The sequence below is a fragment of the Clavelina lepadiformis genome, chromosome 4, assembly GCF_947623445.1.
Source record: "Clavelina lepadiformis chromosome 4, kaClaLepa1.1, whole genome shotgun sequence".
NCBI lineage: Eukaryota > Metazoa > Chordata > Ascidiacea > Aplousobranchia > Clavelinidae > Clavelina > Clavelina lepadiformis.
The window spans coordinates 3487553-3498779 of record NC_135243.1 but is presented as its reverse complement, the minus strand read 5'-3'; the positions used below and the strand labels follow the sequence as shown (position 1 = coordinate 3498779).

Below are 11227 nucleotides of genomic sequence, written 5' to 3'. Positions count from 1 at the left end.
TTGATTTGAACAGCATATGACGTCATAATCAATTGTTTACATTTGTTTTTATGACGTCATTATGGCTAGTACGAAGATATTTTTCAAGGCAGTTTGTTGAGATTACTGGGCAGTGTAGGTCGGATATTTTGTGTTAATTTATATAAAATTGCAGAATAATTTTGCGACGGTTTAGTGATTACTTGAATCTACAAGGAATGTGGAATCTGCGATAAACTTGGTCGCTTAAAATTCCTTCATTTTAATAAAAAAATGACAAAATTTTGTTGGATCAGTTTTAGCCTGGCATGTACCGGTTAATTTTTGGGTCAACTGAAAAGTTTCATTTTATTTAAAACTGAAAATATTTTTGCAAACTTATTATCAGGATTTGTTTCTTCAACTAATACTCGATACTTGTTTTAATTGATCGCTCAAAATTATTTCTATTTAATTCAAAAACCAAGAATTTGCGTTGGACCAGTAGGCTAGGCCTAAATCTGACCACGTGGTGCTGGTTAGTTATTAACCAATTAATGGTAATATTAACTTGTATGTAGTAATATATTAGCTTCATCAATACACCAGGTTGTAGTTTACAAACATTTCATCTGCAGGTAAAAAAGTTGAGCATCTTTGGCAACATAATCAAAGACATTCCAGGACCAGAATTTTTCGCTAAAATTGAAGAATATCTGTGGATGGTTGGTTGCTTCGAAGGTGGAAGAGACGCAAATTCGAGCGAGAAACAAGAAATTCAACTCGCCCTTGACCAGCTTCATGGCTCGGTATTCTTTATATCTTGTCATGTTTGTGTCAACTTGAACTTTGCACAGAAATTTAATTTTTAACAAATTTTTTAATTTATAGCGGTTGCGAGTTTATGTTGGTGTTGGCGTCTATCTCACTCCGCGCAATTACTGCTGACGTAATAATGGTAAGTAGGTTTCATTTTTAAACAGGTTTCATTTTTAAACAGAAATACATTATTTACTCAATTTTTAGAAAAATTCCTTCCACACATCGAACAACTTTTATAAAAGCAATTACGTCGTGGCCGGGATTCGAACCGCGACATCGAGCGATTGCTCAACCAGATGCGCCATCAACAGATTTACTAATTCATTGATGAAATTGATTTATATTTGTTCATAAACTAATAGTGATGTCATAATTATAATTGTTAGACATGTTCATTCAAATAAATATTCACTTTATTATGGTGAATTTGCTGTAATATTTTAGATTTGCTGATTTTTTGTGATTTGAAGTATCCAGAGTGAGTTTTGTGGAAATAAAATTTGTTGTAAGACAGAAATTGGTTTTGTGTCAATATTTTTAGCATCACATTTCTGCCCAAGCGTTATATGTAAGTTTTTATCATCGCTAATTGCTTTGTAGGGTTCAGTTCTAAATTGTCTATATCTGCTCAAATCTAATGCGACTGGTGCTATGGCTTGTAGGCTAAAGCATCCGCTTCGAATGCTGCCTCTACCATGTAACCAATGATTAACAGAAATATAAGCTACCAAAATTTATATCAACTTGAAGCAGACAAATAACAGCAGTAATAATAATAACAATGCGGCGTGTAGTTGTGGCAAGACATCAAACACACAGAGTTATATCAGGGGATTAGCTTCTTGCTGCAACTTTCGCTACGAGTTGTTCGGCTGGAAATTTATGAAAGCAGTCGCTGTTATGCGTTCCTGAGATGTGGAAAGAAACTGCGTCTTTGCTTACACTCCGTGCTTATGACAACCAGGTTAGCAAGCAGCAATGTTCCCTCTAATTCTTCACGAGTCTGAGCAAACATACTAACTCCCTGAGCGGTCCTTGGACCACTGTGAGCAACATCAGACGTGCCACGTGCGCACTGTGGCCATTATTTTGCGTTTATTTTGTTTTCACTTCAGGTAGAATTCTTTTCTTGTGCGCAGCACAGATTTTCTGTGCGCGAAAACCATGTCAGCAGTGCGCACGCGCGCAGCTTGGTACTACGACACCTTATCGAAAGACACTTTATCGAACGACACCTGATCGAAACGACAGCTGATCGAAAGACACTTTATCAAACGACAGCTAATCGAGCCGACAGTTGATCGAACGACACTTTATCGAAACGACAGCTGATCGAACGACACTTTATCGAACCGACATTTGATCAAACCGACAGTTGATCGAACGACACTTTATCGAACCGACAGTTCAAGCAAGATTTTTGCGTGTTTCTCAAACATTGAAACAATGAGCCATTGTGATGTGCGGTCTTTGTAATGGTGTGCATTAATGAATTGTGATGTATATATCATAAAGTTGACGATTTATATTTTATATCTATATTTTATATTTGTATCATAAAGTGTTCGATTTCGCATGGCGGCCGGCCCGCCCACATATTAATAAGATATCACAAGAATACGCACGAGAATTACTAAGTACGAGATTGTCTGTACAGTAGACTAGACTAGTCATTATAGATACAAAGAGTAAGGAATTGAAGGCAAAATTTAATAGCAAGGGGCATGTCGCTGTCTGACTTTTACACAAAGTAGCTTCTTGAAAGTGGTCTTTATCCCAGCTTGACCGACAGCGCAAAATAAATGGCTTCGATGCTTGGTAGCACGTACACATGTGAACAAATGTTTTCAACAATGAAATTCACGAAAAGCAAGCTAAGATCACGCATTTCCGACGCCTATTTAGAAAATGTTCTGGCTCTTGCTTCATATGACTTGCCACCAGATGTTGAAAAACTTTCACAAAGCAAGCAGCATCAAGTGTCACTTTAATGCTGTGTTGTTGAAGTGTGAACACAAATATTTTGCTCTTTTTGTGATTGGTACGATTGAGATTGCAGCAATGTGGTGTAATATACTGAAGTGAGTGTGAATTATAGTATTAATGAGGCATCAGGTAATTAATGAGGCATCAAGTTGTCAATGAGGCAAGTTGCAAAATAAAGGTCAAACTTTGCAAATTTTAAGGTCAAAGTTAAAAATTTTTGGGTCAAAAAACTGGTTGCCCTATTTATGAGTTATATGACTATTATAATTACATTATTTGATCATATTGTGTATACTTACATTTCCACACTATTTGATTTTAGACATCTTAAGAATTCTTGTAATTTTTTCCACGTTAATAACGATTGTATACATATCGAAATGGAATTCATTTTAAGTGATAAAGGCAAACGAAAGTTGGCCTTGGACGGTTTCTTGTACGTTCGTGACAAAACAACAAATGGCGTAACTTACTGGAGATGTGAGGACTACCTCAAATGCAAAAGCCGTCTATCCACAGCCGAGGACGACAGCCTCAAGAGAGCACCATCTGAACACAGTCATCCACCAAACCCTGCACGTGTTATAGTTGCAAGAGCACAAGCCAGCATGCGAGATCGAGCAATCAATTCAGATGAACGTACCTCAAACATTATTCAGAGGGAAACGCAGGATATATCCTTAGCCACCGCTGGTGCTCTCCCTAAAGCAACATCATTAAAGCGGATGATACAGCGAAAGCGCGTATGTCCAGAAGGAATCGGCTTGATGGATGAACTCCGCGTGACACCGAGGGGAGAAGCCTTCGTTATCGAGGAAGACGATGAGAACGAATTCTATATGTTTGCGTCTCAAAAGAATCTGGATATACTGAACAAATGCGCTAATTGGTTTTGTGACGGTACATTCGATGTTGCCCCACTTGGATACCAGCTGTACACGATACACGCGCTGGTCGATGAAAATCGCACGGTGCCACTCGTATACACCGTTACCGAGAACAAATCTGAAGCTGTGTACAATCGCATCTTTGGTTTATTGGAACAACAGCGACCAGGAATAGCCCCAGAAACCGTAACAATAGACTTTGAAATGGCAGCATATAATGCTCTTTCTTCCAGCTTCCCTCGGGCAGAAATTCTCGGCTGCCTTTTCCATTTTGGCCAATGTAGCTTCCGGAAAATTCAGGCTCTCTCTCTGCAGCGGTGGTTCAATGAAGATGCAGAGCACGCCCTTCGCATAAAATGCTTCCAGGCACTGGCATTCGTTCCGCCTGAAGACGTTGTACAACGGTTCGAGGACTTCCTGGCCACGTTCAGTGACGACGATGAGCAGCACTTGTCTGAATACATTGACTATTTTGAAAATACTTGGATTGGACGATTGTGTCGCAGGAATCGTCGTCAACCTCTATTTCCTATCCGATGTTGGAATGTCTTCCACCGGGTTCAAGATGACCTTCCACGAACGAATAATAGCATTGAAGGATGGCACAATGCGTTCAGCAAGCGTGTCTCAATATCCCATCCGACGCTTCGCAGACTCGTCAAAAAAATTAAGCAGGAACAAGGTTCCAACGAATTGTTAATTGAACAATTGAGTGCTGGAATCGATGGCCCACCACGGAAGAAGCGCTACGACGCTGTCAACCAACGTCTGAGGAGCATAGTTGAAAATTATGACTCAACAAATATGGACATAAAAAGTTATCTTCGAGCAATTGCACACAACTTGTGATTAAATGAATGCGATTGAAATGTGCACTTCGTCAGTTGTCGTGCTTTTAACAGTGCATGTTGTCAGTTCTTTTAATAAATTGTCGTTCTTTTAACAGTGCATATCGTCAGTTGTTTCAATAAATTGTGGATCTTTTAACCCTATCCTAACCAGGCTCGCGAGTTTACTAAAAAAACTAGGTGTGGCCAACCCCGCACACACATTTGCAATCGTTAATTACTAGAAACCTATGCGTCGTAGACGATGAGATTATTACAGGTTAGTAGAAACATCATCTGGCTTCCTGTATACATCATAATTGTAAAACTAAAGAAAGTGAATTTAGTGTAAATTAGGTATTTCTAAAAGTGACACATTTCTATAAATTCTTCTTGTTACGCCGCGCCCCCGCTGTGAAAAGAGAACGAAAAAGAATAGTTAGTCAAGTTATTGGTGCGTAAATGAGTAATACGTTTCAATGCGGAGAGAGAGCAAAATTATATAAATATCACAATATCTCAAAAATTACAAAATCTAACTTTATCAAACAAACATGGACAGATAGCTGAACATCACAATGACCCATTGTTTCAATGTTTGAGAAACACGCAAAAATCTTGCTTGAACTGTCGGTTCGATAAAGTGTCGTTCGATCAACTGTCGTTTTGATTAACTGTCGGTTCGATAAAGTGTCGTTTGATCAACTTTCGGTTCGATAAAGTGTCTTTCGATCAACTGTCGTTTCGATCAGGTGTCGTTTCGATCAGGTGTCGTTCGATTAAGTGTCTTTCGATAAAGTGTCGTTCGATTAAGTGTCGTTCGATAAAGTGTCTTTCGATAAGGTGTCGGGTCACGGAGGAACGTAGATATAGGAGCAAGTAACAGCTCCAACTAATTATGACATCGTTTGTGCCTATGATCTGGTCCGCCTGTAAAAACTCAACACTCAAACAGCCCTTGAGTTGGAAAAGATTCATCAAATGTTTACGTCTTCTGATATAAAATACAACATCTCACACTCCTCAATGCTCAGGTTCGATGGAAATAGAGCAATATTATCCGGCCCAGCAGGTGGCGTAGTGGGGTACACTATGACATCATTTGAAGACCAACCCAGCATTGGGTGCAACATGGGAGGTATGGTGCCGCTAGGATATCCAGTATCAGTATGAGCATGTATGTTGCATGCATGCGCAAGCTAGGTAAATATTAATAAGATTACGTAAGTTATGTCCTTGTGTTGTCATCGTGAAATTTATGACACTATTTACACAGGAACATCAACAGATCTAAGTCGATACGACGGGGAATATGAGCATGTGTTCAAGTCTACTACAGCTGGTGTCACCATACAAGCGCCACAGGTATTTTATTTTGAAATCTTAAATTAAGACAAAATTTCAACAATGGCACAAATTTTCCTGTTAATGTCAACAACAGAACAAAGTTTGTTTTTATTTCAATGTGCCGATATGTGCTAGTATGTGTTGTTTGGACTCTACATGCTTTGTTATATTTTTGTGTATACAGTCGAAATCAGTTAATCGCATAGTCAATTTTCCAAGCTTTTTTATGCGATTAATCGGTGTATGTGTTCCTACATTTTCTCCGTTATTCTCTTTTAAACACCGGCGCACGCATTCTTGCTCCTCGCCGATTTTTGGAATGACACAATGCATTATGACGCAACAAGTGAGCTTCCTTCTTTTCGATTTCGACACAAAAAATTTTTCAATAACAAGGATTCTATCGGACAGACATAAATCTTTTCGCTTTGCTGGCTTACTATTTCCTGGCATTTTATATCGTATACGTAGGCTACAGTACAGTACAGGTATTCTACGTTTTTGCAGTGGTTTGCGCTTTGCGACGTAACAATGCTTAAATAAAAATTAGTCTTGTTGTTCTATTGTGATGTAACGATCCGTAACAATCCTTAAATGAAACGTAGTTTTGTGGTTCATAATCACTGTAGAGAAGGCTTTTTTTCGTGAAGTTTTACTTTATTGTTCAAATCATTTACGTGCTACTGTCTCTATAGCCTTGCGAGAGATCTGACAATGATTTTTGTTTATTGGTGAGGATAATCTTCAGCGACTTTACACTTCATCAAAGGAAATATGCGGTTAAGTGATACAAGTCTACAAATCAATCAAGAAAACCTATTCGATTAACCGATTTATGCGATTAACCATTGAATTTTCTTCACAAGTGAATGGGAATGGTTTGGGATTATGCAATGCTATTAAGCGATTTATGCCTTTAACCGATATGCGATTAACCGATTTCGACTGTATATTATAGAATTGAGTATCTTGTTTCCTTTCGATCTTTTTGAGATATTTTATCTTTACCAAATGTAAAATATTGTGACTTTGTGACTTTCATAGAGGATCTGTCAGGTGGTTCACGGTCCAGCGATTATCATCCACAAAATCAGCACAATCTTGGTGGAACCTGACTGCAAGGGAAAGATGACTAAGAAAGGTATTGCGGTATGACATCATGGTTGCGTATGACTATGTATTGCATTATGACATCATGGTAACATCACTTTAGATTGTGTTGAGGGTTGTCTTTTTGTTACATGATAGACTGACAACATCATTGTAGCTTGCCGCGATTAGAAATTGTAATTTTGTGAAAATTCGCTTATTCAGGTGACGTCACCATCATGATAGGGAAGGGAAAGCCGAAGCATATTGGCAAGGAATTGGACGCCATCCAACTCTCTATATTTTCACACAGGTCAGTGTTATTTCGTAGATACAGATTTTGGAAGCAAGTTGGTAGTTGTGGTAGTTTTGGTATTTTGGAAGCATTGTGGTAGTTGTAAGGTGTGGTTGGGTTCTTTGTCATTCTCCGTTATTTTAAATAGGTGGTATTTGTTATTGTTAAGTGTTATTTGATGGACTGAATTTCTCGAAGCGATTTTTATGACTGACAATTTACCCAAAAGACAATAACTGGGAAATTGAATACCAAATGCATACAATTATTATTGGGGTAGCTGTAACTGGCGTGGTTGGGTTTTTTGTCATTCCCAATTAACTTTTATGGGTTATGTGCTATACTGGGATCACTGACCCCATCACTATATTATAACCTCTGATCTTTGACATCAAAGGTTCATGAGCATTGCAGAACAGATGGGTAGGATTCTACAACGGACAGCGATATCCACTAACATTAAGGTCTGGCTTGAACTAGTCATATTTATACATGTTTGTTATATTATATTACTGGTCTAGATAATCGTCCAACAGTGCTTTTACTTGTTTGTTCTAATTTCTGCGAATTTATTGCACCAAGATTTCTCAGCCCTTGACATTTTATCTGTGGTTCAGTCGTTGAAAGTCCTGTCTAGTCTTTGTATATTGCAAGACTTGCTTGTGTAAATACGTTGTTGATAGCTGAGTATGTGTAATTCTATTATGATCATTCTGTGTCGTGAAAACACTCAATATTCTTTGTGTAACATTACATGAATCGACAGGAACGACTTGACTTCTCGTGCGCTCTTTTCGGACATGATGGTGGTCTTGTTTCCAACGCTTCTCACATCCTAGGCCACCTAGGGGCCATGCAGGATGGTGTGCAGTACCAGATGAGGGCGATAGATATCAATGAAGGATATTGCATCCTCTCCAACCATCCATGTACTGGAGGAGTTCATCTTCCTGATCAATCTCGTGAGTATGATCATGTGATTTGCTTGGTGATGTGATAAATGTTATAGATCTGAACATAAAGTTTGCCATACGATGTTCAAAAATTTCATGGTTGTTTCACAACGGTGTTTATGTTAACCAACCGCTACTAAAACATTATCAGAAGTTTGCGATTTATGCTGGGACCACCACCATTATGTGGTTATCTAATTTACCAGCTATGTGGTTATTTGGCAATTTAATTGCCGATGTGGTAATTTATGTGGTTACCAACAATCATTTGTTTAGTTGGTATCATATCATATGAAATTACCTGATTATATCAGACAACATTATGTAGCATGGCTTCATTATTTCCAACCACACACCAGGTTTTCATCCCTGAGCACACGAAGCCGATATTTTTCACGGCGAATTGCCACGAAAAATTTGCCATTCCGTTCGTGGTCCATGTGTATTTAGTGCTAGTTTTGCGGTAGCTCAGGCAACTTGACAATCTCTTCTCTCTACAACAAAGGCTGTCTCTTATTTAAACAAGATTAAATAGTTACGTCTTTTCCGAATATTTTTACTTATTTAATTCATTTGGGTGACTTTTTTTTAATTAACAGTTTGCGACAGTTATTTTACTTCATTATTACCAATTTGTTACATCACAGTGTATTATCACAGTTTAAATCATCATCTCGCTGTAATGGTTGGATAATAAAATGTCATATAAACATCTCAATATACATATGTTAATTGGTAATCTCGTATTGGTAAATTGGATGATTGCAATGACCTAATAATTTGTTCTTTTCTGATTTGTTTGATATAAATCTTTTGAGAACAATTTCGTTGCATTTCTATCACAGAGACCATACCTACACTAGATGTCACCATTGTGTAGCCGAATGTGTGCAAGCATTATCAGATCAGGGTTTCCCCTGAAAACATCAAAACCGATCTTTATTTGAATCCGAGGTATGAGCGGACCGACTGCGCCCTCATGTGTCAGCCTTCCACGGTGAAAAACTTAGATTTTGTCGCATCAAAGTTTGGTGACTTTTTGCCGACTTTCCAAGCCAGGTGGGTTCTAAGGTCAACACTGGTGCAGTTGAAGTATTTTCCACATTTAGTTGCAAAGAACCTCATCCATGTATAAGTTGTTGTCGAATGATATTTGTAGAATGTTCACAACCAATTACTATGCAACAGCTACATTGTCGTTTTATTAAAACTTAGCATTCAAATTTTTAGATTATTCAAACAATATTATTTAGTTCACTAACATCAAACTCATTCACCCATCTGCAGATACAAGAAAGGATTTGTTTTTGCCAGTCCAGGACGTGACATCATCAACGATGGTGGCAGAGTTGGAGGTATCGAACTTTCTGGGATTGAAGATCATGCTCTAGTGACATCAAGTGGTAAGCCACCACATGTCGAAAAATTAAACAGTTTTTTCATATCTAGTTCTCGTATCCTGGACATAAGATCATATCAGATTTCATCCATCAACAATGCCACCTTCTAATGGAAATAATTCAGCCCTTTTAAACAAGTTTTCTATCGCTGATTCTGATATCGCATCCCATGCATAGTTGACGTAATTCGCTGCATCTAGCAGATGATGGTTGCCATAGGCAACACCCGCTGCCCCTCTGGGTAACCTTTTTGCTTGCTCTTGTTTGCGTAACTTCAAAGTCTCTTTTAGCTCATAAAGGCTAAGAACATCTTTAACATACAAATATCTCAACTTTTCTTTAGTGCTGCAATTATACCCATATCGCATGGTTGCTTCCAGCTAGTGCAGTTGGAAGGGAAAATGCCACCTTGACGTTGTTTCTCTCAAAAGCAGAAGAATGACCAGGGCCAGTGTCCATCTACAGGAGAACCCGGCGTCCTGTTCTCTTCTTTACTTAAGGATCAAAAACTTTATTGAACCATTTCCAACACTTGTCAACATCCATCCATGCTTTACCCTGACTTACTACTTTAGAGGCCATTCTCGATTCTTGACACAAGCCGGAAATTTTGGTTTCCCAATCAATGTACAAGGAACTTTATGCGTTCCTGTGGCATTTGCGCAAACAACCAGTGACACTCGTTCTTTAGCTTTCTTTTTCCTCGGATAGTGCTGACATCTTCAGATGGCATGAGCAAGAGCAGAAAAAATAACCCAGTTTGCTCCATGTTATAAACATTCTCGGGTTCTTCTCACCGTGGAGAAGAATTTTCTGCTATCCATGACGTGATTGGAATCGGCCACTGCCATGAAGCTTTCAAGTCATCCTCTGATATCAATAGCTGTTCGGCGATTTGTATTGCTTTAAAAACGGCCAATGAGGGCGGAAGTGGAAGGCTTGTGCGACGCTTGCTTTCAATCCAAACATACAACATATCCTCCAGTTCAGAAAATTGACCAACAGATTCTCGAAATTGTTTTGTTTTGGTCTCTTCAGACTTCAAAGGATATCATTTTCGAATAACTTCTTGATGATTCTTCTAAACCTTTGGAATAATGTCTTCACTCACTTCGTCCTTCCGAGCAAAACTTTACTTACTTGGAGGAGCTGGCTCCCCCAACCCTGTGATAACTTCTAATCTCTGAGATTCACTTAAATGCTTGCCTTTGCCTGACATCATGCGCAGTTAAAAGTTACAGAATTACTAGGAGTAAGCTACTGTGCAATTATACTCACCACCTAACACAATCATTTCATCTGCAAAAACTTGTACAATTTTACTGCAGGCTAGCTCACTACTGCACCCATCTCGTGCAGGCGTTGTATAAAGTGCATGCAGATTTTAATCCACGACCTGGTACATTAATAATTAATCTGTTTGCGATTACAAGTTTGAAGCTTTGGACTACTTTACTGATCCAAATTAAAAAGTTCACCTCAAGGACCAAGCTTCTTGCATTTGTTGTCGTAACAGTAAACCCAACAGACGAAATTACACTTGCGTAATTGTTACGGCTTAAAAGGGTTGATTGTGATGTACAGTTCTGTCACTGTGCACACTTCAAGGGAAGAAATAACAAAAACATTGCAAACTACGCACAAACCGACCAGATTTAAGTTG

The 11227-nt window shown here is 38.5% G+C and overlaps 1 protein-coding gene and 1 long non-coding RNA gene across 2 annotated transcripts; both read left to right on the top strand.

The window, feature by feature from the left end:
* Positions 1 to 472: 472 nt before the first annotated feature.
* Positions 473 to 1140, top strand: LOC143453363 (uncharacterized). Its single transcript, XR_013115160.1, has 3 exons — positions 473 to 767; positions 850 to 916; positions 985 to 1140. It is a non-coding gene; the product is annotated as an uncharacterized LOC143453363 (long non-coding RNA).
* A 6839-nt stretch (positions 1141 to 7979) lies between these two features.
* LOC143451840 (uncharacterized) lies at positions 7980 to 9674 on the top strand. Its single transcript, XM_076952586.1, has 3 exons — positions 7980 to 8173; positions 9010 to 9223; positions 9452 to 9674. The coding sequence occupies exons 2-3, from the start codon at positions 9144 to 9146 to the stop codon at positions 9672 to 9674; spliced, it is 303 nt and encodes a 100-aa protein (XP_076808701.1). The 5' UTR covers positions 7980 to 8173; positions 9010 to 9143.
* The last annotated feature ends 1553 nt before the right edge of the window (positions 9675 to 11227 follow it).